General features: G+C 33.2%; 1 protein-coding gene across 1 annotated transcript; it reads left to right on the forward strand.

Moving 5' to 3' along the window:
* Positions 1-2,150: 2,150 nt before the first annotated feature.
* LOC120115120 lies at positions 2,151-21,844 on the forward strand. Its single transcript, XM_039135880.1, has 2 exons — positions 2,151-3,037; positions 21,242-21,844. Exons 1-2 carry the CDS (start codon positions 2,164-2,166, stop codon positions 21,814-21,816), a joined length of 1,449 nt encoding a protein of 482 aa, XP_038991811.1. The 5' UTR covers positions 2,151-2,163; the 3' UTR covers positions 21,817-21,844.
* The last annotated feature ends 212 nt before the right edge of the window (positions 21,845-22,056 follow it).

The following is a 22,056-nucleotide window of genomic DNA, read 5'->3' on the forward strand; positions in this document are numbered from 1 at the left end:
AGAACTCATGCAAAGTCACGGTCAAACTGGTACCAACATCTATCAACCGAGTGACTAATCTTACCACACAATTGACATTGAAGTCGTGCTCCAAATTTGCCACCAGATCGACCACCACGCATCAAGGATGGATGCTGCTATTTAGATTCACGAGAATTTCCATATCCAGCAGATCTGATATGCAACTGTCCTTGAGCTACATTAGCACTCATAGGAAGATTCTCAGGATGTGAGTCAAAGCCAGCCAGTTGTGTTTCTGCATCAATCAGCATGGAATAGATTCGATCAAGTGGAAGTGTATCTGGACTCGATGTGATCACTGCCATAAAGGATTGATACTCTCTTGACAATCCTTTTAAGATACTAACAACATGCTCCACTTGTGAAATTAGACTACCACGTGATGCAAAAGCATCACAAACCTCTTTGATTCGAGTGAGATACACTCGCATTGAATCGTCACCTTTCCTCAGCGATTACAGCTTATAGTGGAAATTCATCACCATTGTCGTGGACTTGTTAGCAAAGAACTAAATAACAGTACTCTAGATAGCTGCTGCAGACTCAGCACCAACAAACTGAGGCAAAAGAAGAACACTAATCATCGATAGAAGCCACGAGGCAAGACCACTGTCCTGTGCCATAAAATTCTCAAATGCCTAGTTAACAATAGATGCACCCTCAGCATCAATGAAAAATTCAGGTGGAACATGCATCATACCATTGAGAAGCTGCTCTAGACGATGACTACGCACCGTAAATCTGCTTCTTTCAAAGGAGGAAGTTTGTATCGTCCAATACCACGTTAACCTTTTTATTTGTAAACATGGCAATAAAAAAGGACTTAAGAAAAAAAGGCAACAACAAAACAGAAGCCCCAGGACCTTTAGCGAAAGATACCATATTGAAAAACTAAGAAATGAGAAAGAAACAATATCTTCATTTTTTATATATCTAAAATGTGATGAGTTACATTGTTTATATAGCAAACAATTGTTGAACAAAGAAGCAACCATCCTAACAAATCCAACTGTGATAACCGTGCTTACTAACAGCCTAACAACCCTTGGTTTTGCTCATCTACAACACAACACACTGTATCAAGCATACGTTTAACTGCTTGAACATGTACCATGCATGCCATGCAGCACCATGCACACGTTTAATCTTCCAACAAATATGTATACAGAGATAATATATACACCCCTATGGTGTTGTTTTTAAGGGTGCTATCCTTGATGAAAACCGGTTATTCGATCAAGCCCTTATGAGAGTTAGCCACTCTTGTCTATCCTTGTTTCCTTTAATATAAATAAAGATTTTAAATAAATGAAAATTTTAAGGGTAAATTACACGATTACTTATAGAATTTTACTCTCCCTCCTATTTTACTCACCATACTTTCAATTTTTTCAATTTGTTCACTGAACTTTAGACATTGAACTTTTTTTGTCACTCGATCGTTAAATTTCTAATGTCGTTAAATTAAAACTGAAAAAATTAAAAGTACAATGAGTTAAATAGGAGAGAGAGTAAAGTTCAGTGAGTAAACATTTGACATGTTTTATTATTAAAATAAGCCACGTGAGCTCTCCGTTACTAAGTAAACAGTTGAGTGACAAAAAATGTTCAATGTCTAAAGTTCAATGAGCAAATTGAAAGTATGATGAGTGAAATAGGAGATAGAGTAAAATTAAGTGAGTAAACGTGTAATTTACCCAAATTTAAATTACAATCTTTGAAGAAAAACAAAACATATAATTATTAATATTATTAATAATTTGATTTAAGAAATTAAGAAATTAATACATTATTTTTGAGTTTCTCACGAGTTTTTTCAAGTTATATGTTAAGTAATTTATTTCGACTCGTTAAAAACTCGAGTCAAGTTTAAGCCCGAGTCGAGCCCATTAATTGTTGATCAATCTTTAATCAAATAAAACTCAAATAATTATTTATATTGTCTCATTTAGGTCCCGTTTTTCCCCCTTCAGGACTATAATCTTTTGTCGGTAAAAGGGGTTTTAAACGCCTTATATGTTTAAAATTTTTTTTTTCATCGATGGACAATATTAACCTCAATTATCTGTATAAGTAGCTAGCAAGCTAGTCGTGGGAAGCTAACACTTATAGTGAAGCACAAACTTCAATTTCAGAGCGAAAATGGAATTGGGACCGAAAATCGCATTCCCTCAATTTATCGTCGTCCAATCCAACGACAAGACTGATTACCTGAGCTATACACGTGGGGGTGACACTGATGGATATCTCAGGTTCTTCGAATATCATGTTCTGAACCCGTACGCCAAGTTTGAAGTGGAGTTTTCGACAAACGACATGGTGCACATAAGAAGCTGTCAGAACAACAAATATTGGGAACGAACCAAAAATCTTTCCCTCACCGGAAGCACCAGCAGCCAGTACTGGATTACCGCCACCGCCGGCAAGAAGGAGGAAGATCAATCCAAGGAGTCATGCACTTTGTTCCAGGTTATCTTTGTCAACGCCGCCCAGAATACGGTCCGATTCAGGCATGTCCAATCAGGATGCTATTTATGCTTATGGAGGTGGGACAATCCGACATACACTTGTTCTGTGTTGGCAAACTACAAGACTTATGATGGTCAAAGCGGTGATATCTTCACGATTGTTGATTGGAGTTCGTTGGTGATTCTGCCCAAGTACGTAGCCTTCAAAGGAGACACCGGAAAGTACTTGGCTCTTCGTTCTATTGAAGGCCACGAGTATTTGCAGTTTATAACAGAGGATATCGGTGATCCAACCGTGGCATGCGAGGTTCTTCAAATGAGTGATGGAACCATCCAGATCTGGCAAATTTCTAACCGCCGCTGGTGGAGGCGTAGCCCAAATTGGATATGGGCAGATCTTTTTGACATTCTCCCCTACCAATTCAAGGAATGCACGTTTAGCCCTGTAAAAGTTGACGATCAGACCATAGGTCTTATCAACATGGGCAACAATTATTTCTGCAAAAGACTCACAACCGAAGGCAAAACGGACTGCCTTAATGCAGCAGCCACCACCGTCACAAAAGAAGCCCGGCTAACGGTGGTAGAGGCTGTCCTGACCAGAGAAATCTACGGTGTCCGATATGATCTCGATGATGCCCGGGTCTACGACGAATCAATTCTCAGCTTAGATGAGAAGAGTTCTATCAACTGGAGTACTGAACAAACCTCCACCTTAGAGTTGCAGCTCTCGTATACAGAAACCAGGTCTAGTTCATGGAAAGCTAATATTTCACTCAAGTTGGGTGTGAAATCCACAATGGAGTTCAAAATTCCACTCATCTTTGAGGGGAAAATTGAACTATCCGGTGAATTTCAATCAGGAGTCGAGTGGGGAAGCACCACCACGGTGACTACAGTTGTACAAGCTGTACACAAAGTTACTGTGCCTCCAATGACTGAGGCAACAGTTACTGTATTGGCAACAAACGGTAAGTGCGATGTCCCCTTCACATATCTGCAGAGGGACACTCTTTTTAATGGGAAAACCGTCTTATCTGAAGTTAAAGGCGGCGTTTTCACCGGTGCTAATTACTACAACATCAACTTTGTGACCAGAAACAAGAAGCTGGAGTGAGTCGAGGTAATCCATATAAACAAGACTTCAATGGGCCATTAGAAGGAATGTGTATGTTGTGAGTCTGCGAGTAAAATAAAATCATGTTTCGTTTTCTTTAAGTTGCAAGTAATAAATGGTGCGAGCATAGCATAGCGGCACCGCATCTTTCGTGCTCTTGAGTTTGATAATATATAGTTCATGTATGATATCTTTATGTGTGTGGTAATCGAAATATTATTTCTGTTAAAATTTATGATGAGTTGATCTTCTTATGATTATGAATATATTCATTTATTTTAGGAAAATTAAAAAAAGTTAGTTTCTGTGTATATATATATATTGGTTATGAAGAGTGGCTGTGTCAAAATATTTGAGTAAGTTTTTGTTTTCCCCCACTAAAGTTTCTAAAGTGACGAATTGCTAACCAAGAGGTTTGGCATCATTTGTTGGCTGGAGGAATGGGAGTGGAAAATTGAGAGCTGCCAAGGATATCCACAGCCGAATTCAACACTATTTCGTTGATTAAGTTTCAGAAAAACCCAAGACTCTTTCACTCTAATTCTACTACTTTCAATAGAGCTAGAATTGTGCTTGGGGGTGGTGTATGAAGACTTGAGCACTTCGCGTCTTCGCCTCTTTATGTGTGATAAGACTTGAGCACATTTATAGGGAAGTTGCAGAATCATCAGAATGAAGATGCAATATTAGGAGCATTTTCCTTTATTTTTTGGACCCTTACACTGTTACCCCTTCCTAAATATGTGTTCATTATATTAAGTGCATATAACGGAGAAGGTTTGATGAACCATAAAACTTCACAGTGGATATTACTCTCTTCTAAAACTTTGGTTAACCATTCACAAGCTTGCTTATATGAATTCTTATCAGGGGCAGTTTTGCTCTCTACTACTTGCTGCCAAGGCAAAACCATGAACCTCATCACCATAGTCCACCTCGTTGTTAACTCAATGCAATTGAAAGCATAGAGGGAGTGAGAATGAAAGAGGAAGGGTCAGTTTTGAGCAATGATCATGGTCAAATGATGGAAAAAAGTAAACTAATGTGCCACATCATCATTATGTTTCTCCACTAGTGATTGTTAACGGTGAGTGACCGGTTTATTATAAATCAGTAACGCTAATGATCAATTTTTTACTTTTGAAACTTTGACGGAGAAATCGAAAACTTAATCAAACATGAGTAACCATTTATGTGATTTCCCTATACAAAAACTATAAAAATTACATATATAACTCATAATAAACACATATTAGTTAAAATAATCCACAACTATAATTTTAACTCATCTCTCTCAAGTGATCTTGGCCTCAATGGTCGCAGCTTTCTTAGGTTCACATAACAACAGTTTCTCTATAGTGACTTAAAATCTTGTCTTTTCACATTGTAAGAATATCATCAACATTAACGTCCTTAGGCAACACAAACTTTCTCGTGAACTTGTCGGCCTTTCTCTCCATCCTCAAGTATTTATCTCCTTTCTCTTCTTCTTGCTTCCTCTCCCTATTGAACATCACATTGACATGTTGGGTACCATGTTGACATGTTGAGTGTTGGGGTGGGCTGGAAGCTAGAAATGTTGTGATCCAGGTTGGGTACAAATGGTGGGAGTGATAAGTTAAAAGGTTGAGTTGGCCATTGAACTAGAGCCAACCCAGTAGTCGTGGACGGGTTGTTTACATGCTGGGCTTCCTTTGGGTTAATGTTGAGGCTCGGAGTACTTGAAAATTAATACCGGTCAAAATATAAAGTTTAGGGTAGTTTGGTTTTATAAAATATAAATTATTTTCATTTTTATTTTTTAGAAAATAAAAAATTTCGAAGACAACCCCTTTAATTGTAAAATTAAAAAATGATTTCTAAAAAATAAAAACAAAAATAAGTGAACATATGAAAACATAAATAAGATGTTTACAGTATTTTCATTAAAATTGTTTTGAAAATTATAGAAATAAGAAAACACGAGATCTATATTTTTAACTAAAATCACGCAGATTCAAATCAGTTTAAGGATAATTTTTTTAACTTAAGGGTAGTTGAATCTCTCAAACTTTTGCTAAAAAATTAATAAGGTCCCTGGATTCTTTTTACACTCAATTTGGTCCTTAAAATAATTTTTTTTAATAATTTTATTTTTTATTATTTTTATAATTAATGTATTAAATATCTTAATAATTGTGTATATTTTATATTTTGAATTTAAATAATATTTTAATTTTTCTACAAAATTAATTAAGCCCTTAAACTTTCCAAAAGAATCAATTAGACCCTCGAACTTAGCCATAAATCAATTAAGCTCATTCATCCCATCATCTTCCATCACGTACTACCACAACAACATTGTGAACTATCATATTAATATTGTAGATTGTCATGTAAACTTTGTGAACTATCATATAAACGTTGTGACGGTCAACATTTGATTCCATTAGTCAAAGAGTTAAATAGAGGATCGCCTGGACTGCTTTTATATATTTCATTTGGGAGGAAAGAAATAGAAGAATTTTCAATAGAGGATCACGAACAACAGATCAACTCCTCACGTCTATAAAGGAGCTAGTTCGATTCAAAATCAGAGACAAGAAGTTCAATAGACTTGATTATGTAAATTCCAGACTTTGTAATTACTGGAATATTGACTAATCTTTTTGTTTGTACTTATGTTTTTCTCCCAATTGGGAGGATTGTTGTACATTGAACCTTTTTACTTGGGTAATAAAATCTACTTATCCAAAAAATATATTTTTAAGTATTTTTTAAATTTAATTGATATCCAATATAAATTAACATTATATTCTTATTATAAACTAAACTAATTTTTGTGTTATAAAATTTTTTATCAACTTTATTATTTTATATTTACACAACTCACAAATTAAATTTATGTAATAATTTTTTAATAACTTTATTTTAATATAATTATTTAATAAATATTTGTTCATCATTATTTTAAAAAAATGGATACCAAATATGTTTTAACTATTTTATTTATGAATTCAAATTTTCATTTATATTAACCAAACATGTTTTTTAATTTTTAAAAAATTAAAATTATTAAAAAATTAAAAGCAGATAAAAATATAAAATATTTTCTAGAACTAAAGGAATGCTTAACTTTAATGTTTTCGGAAAATAGATGGATAGAATTTATAACGAGACCGACTCGTACATTATAATGATACATTTATTAATTGCAGCTAAAGGAAAACGTAAATGCATGCTTCCATGAACGAAACATGATTTTATTATGCTTAGTACTCGCAGACACACCACATACACATTCCTTCTCCTGAAGTTTAACTCACTCCAGCTTCTCTTCTTTGGTATCGAAGACGATACTAGAGTAATTAGAACCGATGTAAGTGCCACCTTCAACTTCATTTATGACGGTGCTCCCATCAAAAAGAGTGTCCCTTTGGATAAATGTGAAGGGAACATCGCACCGACCTTGTGTTGCAATTAGACTAACAGTTGTCTTAGTCATCGGCGGCACTTCAATTGTGTGTACAGCTCCTTTCTCATTGGAGACTGTTGTGGTCGTTCCCCACTCGACTCCTGATTGAAGTTCAGTTGATATTTCGATCCCTCCCGCTGAAACGAAAGGAAACTTGACCTCCATACTGGCTTTCATACCTAACGTTAGTGACAACGTAGTGTTCCATGTTCTAGTGGTGGTATCTGTATACGAAAGATCCACTTGTAAAGTGCTGGGTTCTTGGGTATAGTTACTAGCAGAAGTCTTGGCTACGACGAGGATTGTTTCGTCGTAGACCCTGGCATTTTCAATACTATAGTTGACACCATAGATTTCTCGCTTCAGGACAGCCTCTTCCACTGTTAGTCGGGATTCAACATCGACAGACACGATATCTGCATTTAAGCTGTTTGAACCGCCCCGGGCTGTGAGTCTTTTGCAGAAACGATTGTTATCCAAGTTGATAAGAGCTATGGTCTGACCGTCAACTTTAACAGAGCGAAACAAGGTGTCTCTGCTGCTGGTGTCATCAGATTGTGCCAAGATCCAATTATACGGATTAGATCGCATCCAGAACTTTCCGTTAGAAATTTGCTTGATGCGGATGGTTCCGTCATTGTTAGGAAAAATCTCACATGCCACGGTTGGATCAGCGATGTCATCGGCTGCAAACTCCAAATACGCCAATCCATTGTAATAACGAACACACACGTAACCTCCGTAAATTCCTTTGAAGACCACGTACTTAGGCAGAAACAACATCGAATTCCAATCAATAACCGTGAAGATATCAGCGTCCTGATGATCAAAAACCGTGTACTCTGCCAACACACAACGAGCGAGCGCCGGATTGTTCGAGTACCACAAGCATAAATAGCATCCTGATTGGACGTGCTGTATTCGGACCCTATTCTGATCAGCGGCGTCGACAAATAGAAACCTGAACAACGTGCACGATTCCTTGGATTGATCTTCCTCCTTGTTGTCGGCGGTGGCAGTAATATAGTGCGGGTTGCTGGGTCGTTCCCAATATTTGTTGTTTTGACAGCTTCTTACGTGCACCAAACCTTTTGTATCGGAAAGCTCCACTTCAAACTTGGCATACGGGTTCTGAGCCTGATTTTCAGAGAATCGGAGGTACCTATCGAGTTCTCCGCCGTCATGGACATAGCTCAAATAATTAAGCTTGTCATTGGCTTCAAGGACGATAAACCTCGGCAATAAAACTGCCATTTTCGCACTGTAATTAAAATTTGAATGGAAGATCTCTTGGTGTGTTTCACACTTTGTGCTTGCTTACCACAACCAGGTAGGCTACCTACTTGTTCCGACAATCAAGGGCAATATCGTCCATCAATCAAGACATGTTTATCTCCAAAGCTTGTCCGAAAAGTGAACCTGACAAAATTAGATAAGTATTTAACCAAAATCATAAGAACCACTCACTTTCAATACAACCATATACGTGAATAGAGCCTACAACCAATCTTTCATGATAAAATCAGACTTTTACCTTACCATAGCAATTATATCTTTCGAAGGACCGATCGATGGATTCATTTCGTCCTTAAATTACTTTATGAATAAAATAATTTGTTATAAATATGAAATATAAATTCAACATTTCGAATTGAGCATAACACAATATTAGATGACATCACTTTTAAGTTTTAACAATCAACATCATAAGGATATTAATAATACATTCTTTATGCTCAACCGTACTCTCCAATATAAATTTATTGTTTTTTAAACCATTAGAGCATGATATTAAGTTTGTTTGAATCATCTATAGGACCTTTGGGTATGATGATTTTTTTTAAAAAAAATCAGAAATTGTATTTTAAAATCTCTCATCCAATAAGACGTTTTCTAAAGATAAAATCTTTTTGGAAAGTAAGAAAATAATTTCTAATTTTTTTTGTTCAATAACCTATTTTCAGTAAATTCTTTAGGTCATCTATAAAATCTTCGGGTATGATACTAAGTTCTTCGGGTTATTATTAAGTCTTTTAAGCATGATGTTAAGTTATTTAGGCCATTCATAAAATATTTGTGTGTATATATATATATATATATATATATATATATATTTTGAGAAAACAAGAGTAGATGTCCTCAAAGTAACGGGCATTGCCATTTTCAGATTTAACGTCGTCAAATGAAGGAACAAATCATCCAAACACAACTAGATGTCCTCAAAAGAAGGAGTAATGTCATCCTTAGATTTCATGTCCTCAAACAAACAATCAAGTCATTCAAACACGATTAGATGACCTCATACAAAGATCAATCATCCAAACACAACTACATGTCCACAAACAAATGAGCATTGTAGTTCTCAGATTTAATATCCTCAAATGAATGAATAAATCATCCAAACATAATTAGATGTCCTTAAATGAAGGAGCAATGTCGTCTTCAAGTTAGATATCCTCAAAATGAAGGAGTAAAACTGTTGAAAAAGTTTGTAAATTCATTGATGAATTTGGTAATTGAATTTTCTTTAAACTTGACATATTTATTTGAATATTTTTAATTAAAAGGATATTGTGTGGATTCTTTAAAATTCAAATATTAATAGGATAATGTTCTATTATTTGAGGATTTATGTTCAATTAAAATTTGAATATGTTATTTTTAAAGTTATATTCGATTGAAATAGGAATATTTTTTTTATAAATTTATATTTGATTAAATACAAATATATTATTTATAAATTTATATTCAATTAAAATATGAATATATTATTACAAATTTATATTGAGTAAAATATGGTATTGTAGTTTCGGAAGGATTGTTTTACCGTTAATTTTTTCCTTTGAGAATCCCATATATATATTGTGTTAACCTTCTAAGTTAAAACAAGTTTCAACAAGTTTCACAAGTTTTTACAATTTAGAATTCAAGAACTTTAAAAAAATCTGTTGTATTGTTTTGTTGTTTTTGAATGGGGAATGGGAACTGTTTACATGAGCAAGAAAATGGAGAGTTCTCCTTATTCTTTCTCCAAAAAAAAAAAAAAAGAAAAAAAAAACAAGGATTCCCCCTTACCATCTCTTTCCTTGGGTTTTTATAACACATATTACACGTAAATAAAAAAATTATTGATGTTATTGCTTGATGTTGATGGAGTGAGGAGGCTGATGATTGGTGGTAGCAGGACAAGGTGGTGGCGTGGAGTGTTGGGGAAGCCGATGGTAGCGTGGAGTGTTGGGGATGAGTTTGGAAGCTTATGTGGTGCAAGTGGCTGGCTTTGTTTCAGTTTGAAAATAATGGTAAAAAATGGTGATTACAACTACCCATCTTTGTACATTACTATGGAACATGAATGAAGCAGAGATAGTAAACACCATTTTCGGCTCAATCTCTGTTCTTTAAGCTGCAAGTTCTTCTCATTATGAACTCTTTACTGGAAATGTTGGTCCCTCGAGTGAGGCATCGCTGATTTGAAATGTTGTGAATTGAGCAAAGGTTGAACAAGTTCTTCTCATTATAAATTCTCTCCTGGAAATGTTGGTCCCTCGAGTGAGGTATCGCTGATTCAAAATGTCGTGAATCGAGCAAAGGTTGAACAAGTTCTTCTCATTATGAATTCTCTACTAGAAATGTCGGTCTCTCGAGTGAGGCGCCGCTGATTCGAAATGCCGTGAATTGAGCAAAGGTTGGACAAGTTCTTCTCATTATGAATTCTCTACTGAAAATGTTGGTGTCTCAAGTGAGGCGTCGCTGATTCGAAATGTCATGAATCGAGCAATAGGTCGAACAAGTTCTTATCATTATGAACTTCTTCTCCCTCTATCAGATGAGTTATTCTCATTACGAACTCTCCATTGGAAATGTTGATTGGTTTACCCTCTCTTTGAAGAGTTTTAAATCTGCAAAAGATTATCACATGTCAGTAATAATTGTGTTTGAAGTACCCGAAGGTATTGACCCAAAGGTCCTTGAATTTTGCTAAGATTCATTTCTTTCAATGGTGAAAAATATGGACTGATTCTTTGCTAAAATTGTGAAATGAAATCTTTGTTGGCTTTTTAAATTCCTGTCAGATATTCAACATTTGTGAGAAAAATAAATGAATGAAAAGAAATTTGTTTGAAGAGGAACTATCTCAGTTGAGATAAAATATATTTCGAGGGAAAATTGTCTCAAGTGGGACAAAGTTTGTTTTAAGAAAGACAATCTCAAGTGAGATAAAATTCTTGTTTCAAGTGAAACAATTTCAAATTTTATATTTCAAGGGAAACTTTATCAAGCGAGATGAAATTTGTTTTAAGAAAAACAATCTCGAGTGAAATAAAATTTCTTGTTTCGAGTAAAAACTGTCTCAAGCGAGAAGAAATTTGTTTTAAGAAAAATAATATCAAGTAAGATAAAATTTCTGTTGCGAGTGGAAACTATCTCAAGCGGGATGAAGTTTGTTTTAAGAAAAATAATCTCAAGTGAGATAAAATTTCTGTTTCGAGTAAAAATTGTCTCAACTGACGGTGGTCGGTGATGGTTCAGGGCGACTGACAGTGGGCTGGCTGAAGCAGTTGAGAGAGAAAAAAAGAGAAAGGTTTTTTTAAATAGGGTGAAAATGAAATTAAAAAAATTAAAGTTGTACTTATAGACGTAAGTTAGGGGAAATTACACCTAGGTCCCCTAACTTACGCGTGTTTTTGTAAGGTCACTGGCAGAGACCTGTTTTATTATTTTCCATTATTATTCGTGTTTTACAATTTTTGGTATAATCGCAGTTTAGTCCCCCTACTTTTAGCTTGTTTTTACATGTTAGTCACCTATAGGGTCTGTATATGTAATTTACCCTTTTTACATGTCTAATATTTATTTTAGGGATATTTCTATATAGCCCCTGTATCTTTGCATGTTTGTATTTCAAACCTGAACATATGTTTTATTTATTTTAATTCGGCCATATAATTTTAATTTATCCCCATGTTTTATTTATTTTTCATTTCTTGTAATTTTAGCATTTAATATTGAAATTGTTTATTTTAGTCACTTGTATATTTTATTTTATTTTAATTTTGGCATGATAGTTTGATTATTTATGCCTTAGTCCTACTTTTATTTTTATTTTAATTTTTGCATGTTGTTTGCATATTAATTTATTTTAGTCCTAATTAATTTTGTATGATAGTCTCATCAGCATCCCTTGACTCGATTCGAAATAAATTGACTAAGGGTAATATTCGATCATTTTAATATTGTCGTAAAGTGACTGTCTTAACGTATAAGAAAGTTACTTTCGATAATTTTAAAATGAAAGTATATCTCATTTAGTGAGACAAATTAAATCGAATTCATTTTAAAATTTGGGAATCCAGAAAAAAAATCATGTTCTGTTAATTAAATTCATCGAGAAAAGACTGTTAGATCGAATCTAAGGTCTCGTCTCGAGATATTTAAATAATTGAACATCCTTATTCTCGTTAAATAGTGGTTAAGTAATTAATTAATTAATTACTTGTTTATTATGCTTTTTTTGTTTTATTTTTTGCATGTGTTTTCCGATAGATTTTCAAAACAATAACATTCGAATTGACATTGAGAATAATAATATCTTTTCTTTTCAGTGTGAGTGATAAATGACTGCTTTAAGGTATGAAATGTCATTTATTCTCTATTAGAAATTATTAGATATTATCGTTTTCATTCGAATCACTATATAATTTTAAGACGAAATAGTAATATCTCTTTATTTCAATTGGGGTAATAAATGACTTTTTAATGCTTAAAAGATCATTTATTCTCTATTGCAAATAATTAGATATTATCGTTTTCACCCTTAAAATTATTATTTTGGGTGTTGTTATTTTGAATTAATACTGAACTTTAGAATTAAATTTTAATATTTCTTTATTTCGATTGGAGTAAGAATTGATTGCTTCAAGGTATGAGAGATCGATTATTCTCGATATAAAATAATTAAATATTATTATGTTTCATCCAAAAATTCAAAGAATATCATTTTTAGGGGATCTTAAATTAAATTAGACTCGAACTTCTAAGTTTTATTACAAAGACAATTAATTAATTGACTAGGTACCGATTTAGGGTGTTGTGGGGGTGCTAATCTTTCCCCACACGTAACCGACTCCCGAACTAAAATTTTAGTAACGCATACCGCAAATTTGTCATTTGAATTAAAATTAATATTTTTATTAAAATGGAAAATATGTTTTGGGTGCCTAATCATACACTAATCAAAGATTAGTTGCGACTCTTCGAACCACGTTTTATCACTAACCCATCACCAAAAAAGTTATTTCGAAACGCGACCCCTTTTCCCCTACGGAAAAAACCGTTTGACACATACCAACTTTTTTTTATAAATTAAAAACTTTTAAAATACTTTATTAAAGAAAATATAATATGAAAATTGGATATATTTAACATGTTATTATATTGGGAATCCAAAAAATCTAGTACATAGAAATATATATGATTTATATTATTATATATTCTTATATTGAAAAAAGTGAAAGATTTGTAAATACTTGTGTACAACAGGAAACCTGTTTTTTTTTTTTTTCTTTACTCTCTGACAAGCAGGCAATTCTAGGCCATATTCTTCATTCTTTAAGATAAGGATTATCTATTCAGAAGAAAAAAATGAGCCTAAGGTGTCGATATTTCGGGCTACTAAAAAAATCAGGGGCAATGCATTGAAAAGGTTGAGCCTTGTGTGTGAAGGAATGACAAAGGTTGTGCCCATTAACCTGTTATATGTTTTTCAAATGTTTTGTTGTTCCTTTTCTTTCCTTATAGATCATCTCCTTTTAGTCATTGTGACTATCCCATTCTATTTTTTTATTTTTAAATGTTAATAAATTTTGATCTTTGTTCAATCATCAAGATAATATCCAATTTCAATTTGGCAAATTTATTTGTAAAATATAGTTGGAAAAATAACAATGTTTAATATAGAGTGAAAGACAAATTATTTTCTCAACTAGGATGATATGAACAGTGGGTGGAGGAAGACACCTAGACTGACTGACGTCTTTGAAAAGTTGTTGAGGTTGATTTTTACACTACATACAGTCTAAGGCAGACGTCGCCGTATATTTCCGACGTCTTCCAAAAGACGTCTGGTAATCTAAGTGTCATCTTCCATTCAATGTTCATATCACCCTAGTTGAGAAAATAATTCCCTCTTCACCACATATCAACCATTATTTTTTTCACTACATTTTTTTTCTGGGCAAGGTAATTTTGTTAGGAAAACTCAAGGCAATATTTAGTTGCATACCTCATTAAAAACCTCCCTAATCTAAATGAGGGTAAAAGTACATACAACCGATTAAGCAACAAACCAAAGATTCAAAGGGCACTACGAAATGACTAATAAAATACAATAACAAAAAAAATAGCGACCTGCTAGCAAACAAACACAACAGCCAATATAGTAAAATTGCCTCACATTTAAAAATGAAAGCTCAAATACTCTTGTAATCTTTGATGACTCAAAATTATGATAGTAAAAAATGGGTTACACAATATTATCTAAACACTGTAAAATAATTTTTAAAAATTATTTTCCAAAAATATAATTAATTTTATATAAAATATTTTCTAAAAAATATTTTGAGTGAAATAAACATACCCTAAATAGTATATAGACATATACTATTTATTTTTTCAAAAAACGTGGGAAATTAGTAAATGCATGCGTCCAAAATAAAGTCTGATTCTTTTTTCTTTGCTCACTCACAAGCAGGCAATTCGAGGTCAATTCTTCATTCTTCATGATAAGAAGCAATTCTAGGCCACAATCTTCATTCTTCAAGATAAGAATACTATTTTTCATAGGTTTAAAATAAAATGTTGTGTAACATTAGATGATAAGTTTATAATTTCTGAAGGGTTTATGAAAATTTTCGAGTTTGATGGCTAAAATGATATGTTGTTATTTTAAATTTTTTGGTATAAAAAAGTTTAGGTCATGAATGACTCATCCAGTCTACAGTCAGGGCATATCTAATACCTATTTATGATGTATATTGAAATTTACAGATTGCCCACTAAGAGTGATGATAGTAAAATTTGAACTTGGGCTTACAAACTCAAATTTTTGAATCACAACCACTTGTGCCAACACTTGTTGGCAAAATGTTGTTATTTCATTAAAATACAACTTTATACTTTAATGAAAATTAAATTGAAATTTTATCATTTTGGATTCGTTGGTTCATCTATTTGGGATTCATAGGTTCAACATAAATATTGATAGAGACAAAATTACTTGATTTTAAAATTAAAATAATTTATTATATATTTAAATTTAAAATCTAGGGATAAGATTTAATTTAGGAATAAGATTTATTTTATAATATATAAGTCTTTCTTGACTCGAATCAAAATAATTTGACTAAGGGTAATATTCGTTTATTTTAATATTGTCATAAAGTGATTGTATTAATGTATAAGAAAGTTACTTTCGGTTTTAAAATGAAAGTCTATCTCATTAAGTGACATGAATTAAATTGAATCTATTTTAAAATTTGGGGATTGAGAAAAAGATCATGTTCTTTTAATTATGTTCTCCGAGAAAAGACTGTTAGATCGAATCTAAGGTCTCGTCTTGATGTATTTAAATAATTGCACAACTTTATTCTCATTAAATGTTGGTAAAATAGACAATTAATGGTACTTGACCGATTTGTAAATGCGTCCAAAAGGAAACCATATTTTTTGTTCTTTACTCACTCACAAGCATGCAATTCTAGACCACATTCTTCATTCTTTAAGATAAGAATTATAATTTTTAGGGATTTTAAATAAAATGTTATGCGACACTAGATTATAATTTTATAATGGGTAAATTACCCCGTTCCTCACTGAATTATATTCTCTCTCCTATTTTCCTCACCCAACTTTCAATTTTTCTATTTTTCTCACTGAACTTTACAAATTAAATCATTTTGTTTACACTGTCGTTAACTATTTAACGATGTTATGACGTGGTACAAGCATCAAAAAGATTTCGTTTTAAAAAACTCAAATATACATCAAAACGACGTCGTTTCGAATCCTATAATGAAAGTTCGATGAGTAAAATAGGTGAAAGAGTAAAGTTCATTAGGAATTGTGTAATTTACCCCTTTTTCCTTCTCTCCTCCATTTCCTCTTTGTCGGCCAACAACCATTTTTCATTTCGACCACCATCCACCGTTGTTTGTGGTGGTCGTTTGATCCCAAATTTCATGGGTCGATTCATCTAGACCTCCTGAGTCTGAATATGGTGGTTATTTCATCGAAAAATGTCTAAAAACCCAAGATTCTTGACTAAAACATTTTGACTCCCTCACTTTCAATCTCAAATTCGTGGACCTTGAAGCAAGTTCTGACAAAATTGAGGTCGGATTCGAAATCACGATGTTGAGATGAAGCGACCCATGAAATTTGGGACCAAACGGCCACCATCTATGGCAATCGATGGGGGCCGACAATATCATTCGACCATCTTCTATTTTATTATTTTCTTAATTATTTTATATTAAAAATAATAAAAAAATTATCACATCATCAAAACGTTAGAGTGTTAACGGGGAGTGGGCAAAATGATTCAATTTGTAAGTTCAGTGAGCAAAATAGAAAAATTGAAATTTGCATGAGGAAAATAGGGAAGAGAGTATAGTTTGGTGATGAATGATGTAATTTACCCTTTTAATTTTTTTTTGAAGGGTTTATGAAATTTTTATGAGGTTGGTGGCTAAAATGAAATTTGTTATTTCATTAAATTAAATTTTTACATTGTTAAAAAAATTAAAGGATAAAATACACAAATAGTCCTCCAATTATAAGATTGTTATATTGAGTCTTTCGACTGTTAAAAGTTATAATATTGTCCTTCGACTATAGGGCGCTACTTTGTTGAGTCCCTTGACTGTTAAAAATTATAAAATGGTCACCTGACTATTCATATTTTTCAAACTAGTTATTTTCTGTAGAAAGTTTGATAGTAATCTGATCTGGACGTTAACTTGCTGATTAATATATGATATAATCATATTTTAATGATGTTTATTGACACCGTCGTTGATTTCAAACACTGGCTCGACAACATATTGTTTCAAGAGTTGGCTCTATGACATGTTGTAAACAGAGACTCGATCCACAAACTACAAATCAAACAATTATGGAATCATATTTTTACCATATCCTAATGAGCAAGTTAACATCTTGATCAGATGGTCTCTGTTTTTCTAATGGAAAGGGACGAACTTGGAACATATGAATAGTCGGGTGACTATTTTGTATCTTTTAATAGTAAGGGGAATCAATAAAGCAATGACTTATAGTCAGAGGTTCATTTTATAACTTTTAATAGTCGAGAGACTCAACAAGGCAACACCCTATGGTGAGGGGACCATTTGTATACTTTACCTAAAATTAAACTAAAATTTTACTATTTTGGAATCACTCGTTCGTCTATTTGGGATGTATCGTGGATAAATATTGATAGAGACAAAGTTACGTAACATTAAAAGAACTTATTGTATATTTAAATTTAAAGTTTAAGGATAAGTTTTAATTTAAATAATATATAAAACTATAAGGACATAATTTATTGTTAGACGCAAAAATGAATGGATAAATGTACTCTCAAATAACGTTTTCATACCAATTTTTTTAATAAATTAAAAACTTTTAAAATATTTTATTAAAAGAAAATATAATATAAAAGGAGATATTTATCATGCTATTACATTGGGAATCCAAAAAATTTAGTACATAGAAATATATATGATTTATATTAGTATATATTCTTATATTGAAAAAAGTGAAAGATTTGTAAATATTTGTGTACAACAGGAAACCTGTTTTTTTTTCTTTACTCTCTCACAAGCAGGCAATTCTAGGCCACATTCTTCATTCTTTAAGATAAGGATTATCTATTCAGAAGAAAAAAATGAGCCAAAGGTGTCGATATTTCGGGCTACTGAAAAAATCAGGGGCAATGCATTGAAAAGGTTTAGCCTTGTTGTGTGTGTAGGAATGACAAAGGTTGTGCCCATTAACCTGTTATATGTTTTTCAAATGTTTTGTTGTTCCTTTTCTTTCCTTATAGATCATCTCCTTTTAGTCATTGTGACTATCCCATTCCATTTTTTATTTTTAAATGTTAATAGATTTTGATCTTTGTTCAATCATCAAGATAATATCAATTTCAATTTGGCAAATTTATTTGTATAATATAGTTGGGAAAGAACAATGTTTAATATGGGGTGAAAGACAAATTATTTTCTCAACTAGGGTGATATGAACAGTGGGTGGAAGAAGACGCCTAGACTAACTGACGTCTTTGAAAAGTTGTTGAGGTTGATTTTCACACTACATACGGTCTAAGGAAGACGTAGCCGTATATTTCTGACGTCTTCCAAAAGACTTCTGATAGTCTAGGTGTCTTCTTCCATTCAGTGTTCATATAACCCTTGTTGAGAAAATAATTCCCTCTTCACCACATATCAACCATTATTTTTTTCACTATATTTTTTTTCTTGGCAAGACAATTTTGTTAGGAAACCTCAAGGCAATATTTGGTTGCTTGCCACATTAAAAACCTCCCTAATCTAAATGAGGGTAAAAGTACATACAACCAATTAAGCAACAAACCAAAGATTCAAAGGGCACTACGAAATGACTAATAAAATACAATGACAAAAAAACACGTAGCGACCTGCTAGCAAACAAACACAACAGCCAATATAGTAAAATTGCCTCACATTTGAAAATGAAAGCTCAAATACTCTTGTAATCTTTGATGACTCAAATATATACTAGTAAAAAATGGGTTACACAATATCATCCAAACACTGTAAAATAATTTTTAAAATTTATTTTCCAAAAATATAATTAATTTTATATAAAATATTTTCCAAAAACTATTTTGAGTGAAATAAACATACCTTAAATAGTATATAGACATATACTATTTATTTTTTCAAAAAACGTGGGAAATTAGTAAATGCATGCGTCCAAAATAAAGTCTGATTCTTTTTTCTTTGCTCACTCACAAGCAGGTAATTCGAGGTCAATTCTTCATTCTTCATGATAAGAAGCAATTCTAGGCCACAATCTTCATTCTTCAAGATAAGAATAATATTTTTTTCATAGATTTAAAATGAAATGTTGTGTAACATTAGATGATAAGTTTATAATTTCTGAAGGGTTTATGAAAAATTTTCGAGTTTGATGGCTAAAATGAAATTTTGTTATTTCAATTTTTTTGGTATAAGAAAGTTTAGGTCATGAATGACTCCTCCAGTCCAGAGTTAGAGCATATTTAAGACTCAATAATGATGTATATAAGAATTTACAGATTGCCCACTAAGAGTGACGGTAATAAAATTTGAACTTGGGCTTACAAACTCAAATTCCAGAATCTCAATCACTTGTGACAATACTTGTTGGCAAAATTTTGTTATTTCATTAAAATACAACTTTATACGTTAAGGAAAATTAAATTGAAATTTTATCATTTTGGATTCGTTGGTTCATCTATTTGGGATTCATAGGACTATGGTTGTGCTTAGATAAAGTTTACTAATGTACAATGGGTGTTAACGTTTTTTAAGGTAAATTTATAGTTTGATTATTCAAATTTAATTGTGATTCAATTTTATTGGGGTTTTTTTTAATTTGTTACAGTTAAGATCAAATTTCTCATTGGCGTATTGTTTTTTCTTGGACAAAAAATCTACCTTGTTTTATACATAATGAATCTGTGAAGAAAAATAAAGAACATTTTATGCTTTAATTGTTGCATTATCACTTCTTCATTGCTAGCCTCTTCAAGACTATTATCATCCCTTACATTTTCATTATATATCAAGTAATTAATTTTAAAATTGACAATATGGTAAATTTCATCTGCCAATAGACAATAAAATATGAGAGAAACCAAGATTTTCAAAAATAATTTAGACCCAATTTTATTAAAATGTAAATATAAATGATGAACAAGGATCTCTCACATATTTAAACCTTGGAAATAAGCACCAACTAACTCATCTCAATGGTTAATCATTGTTGTTCTTAGAGGTCACGGATTTGTGCACCAACGATTGCAAAAGGTGATTGAGTGTCCATTGTTAATTGATCGAGAGTATTTAGGACCGATACTACTTTGTAATTACCTTAGCTTAATAGAAAAAAAACGTTAGAAATAAACTTATTTTCATCAATGGACAATATTATCATTGATTACCTATATAAATAGCTAGCCAAGCTGGTTGTGATAAGCAAGCACTAATACCAAGAGATCTTATTCAAATATTCATTTCAGAGCGAAGATGGAATTAGCACCGAAAATAGCATTTCCGAGGTTCATCGTCCTTGAAGCCAATGACAAGCTTAATTACTTAAGCTATATTCGCGGAGGGGACACCGATGGGTATCTCAGGTTTTTCGAAGATCGGATCCAGAGCCCATTTGCCAAGTTTGAAGTGGAGTTTTCCACTAACGACTTGGTGCACATAAGAAGCTGTCAGAACAACAAATATTGGGAACGACCCAGCAACCCGCACTATATTACTGCCACCGCCGACAACAAGGAGGAAGATCAATCCAAGGAATCGTGCACATTGTTCAGGATTCTCTTTGTCAACGCCGCTGATCAGAATAGGGTCCGAATACAGCATGTCCAATCAGGATGCTATTTATGCTTGTGGTACTCGAACAATCCGGCGCTCTATCGTTGTGTGTTGGCAAAGTACACGGTTTTTGATCATCAGGACGCTGATATCTTCACGGTTATTGATTGGAGTTCGTTATTGTTTCTGCCCAGGTACCTGGCCTTCAAGGGAGATAACAATCAGTTCCTGTGTGTTCGTTATGTAAACAACGGCAGCAACCCGTTTTTGCAGTTTACAACTGGTGACATCGGTGATCCAACCGTGCCATTCGAGGTTTTTCCTACCAATGACGGGAACATCCGGTTCAAGCAAATTTCTAACCAAAACTATTGGAGGCGTAGCCCAGATTGGATCTGGGCAGATTCTAATGACACCAGCACCAACAACAGGGACACCTTGTTTCGCGCTGTTAAAGTCGACGATCAGACCATAGGTCTTATCAACTTGGGCAACAACCATTTCTGCAAAAGACTTACAGCCGAAAACAATAGAGACTGCCTAAATGCACAACTCACCACTCTTACAAAAGAAGCCCACCTAAAGGTGGAAGAGGCTGTGTTGACGAGAGAAATTTACGGTGTCAAATACGATCTCGATAAATCCAGGGTCTACGACGAAACAATCCTCAGCTTAGATGAGAGGACTTCTGTGAACGAAACCCAACAATCATCCACCTTAGATGTGCCGCTCTCGTATGAAGATACCAGGACTAGTTCTTGGAACACTGATCTTTCACTAATGTTGGGTCTGGCATCCACGATGGAGTTCAAAATTCCACTCATCTATGACGGAAAAATTGAACTATCCGGTCAATTTGAATCAAGTATCGAGTGGGGAAATGTCACCACGGTGACCGCACTTGTAGAAACTGTACACAAAGTTACTGTGCCACCAATGACTGAGGCCGCGGTTACTGCCATGGGAACATACGGTAAGTGCGATGTCCCCTTCACATTTCTGCAGAGGGACACTCTTTTCGATGGGAGAACCGTCTTATCTGAAGTTCAAGGCGGCGTTTTCACCGGTGCCAATTACTACAGCGTCAACTTTGTGACCAGAAACAAGAAGCTGGAGCAGGAGCAGTGAGTCAAGGAATGTGTCTGCGAGTAAAATAAAATCATGTTTCATCTAATGAAAGCATGCTGCATTATCGCTTTCTTTTAATTTAAACAGCAAGTAATAAATGGTGCCTGCATAGCCTAGTGACAAATATTTATTATAATTTTAGATTTTTCATCTTCTAATAAAACTAACAATTTCTATTAAAAAATAATTTAACTAATAAAACCCGCTTTTCGTAGATATAAAATAATAAGATTTTTGCAT

Source organism: Hibiscus syriacus, unplaced genomic scaffold (assembly GCF_006381635.1).
Source record: "Hibiscus syriacus cultivar Baekdansim isolate YM2019G1 unplaced genomic scaffold, ASM638163v2 tig00110258_pilon, whole genome shotgun sequence".
In the NCBI taxonomy this organism is placed as follows: domain Eukaryota; kingdom Viridiplantae; phylum Streptophyta; class Magnoliopsida; order Malvales; family Malvaceae; genus Hibiscus; species Hibiscus syriacus.

Excerpts from the sequence above, each read along its gene's own strand:
- LOC120115120 (XM_039135880.1), top strand. The coding sequence starts at position 2,164 with ATGGAATTGGGACCGAAAATCGCATTCCCTCAATTTATCGTCGTCCAA. Across the intron at positions 3,038-21,241 it reads GGACTGCCTTAATGCAGCAG|TCACCACTCTTACAAAAGAA; the intron begins CCACCACCGTCA and ends TAAATGCACAAC.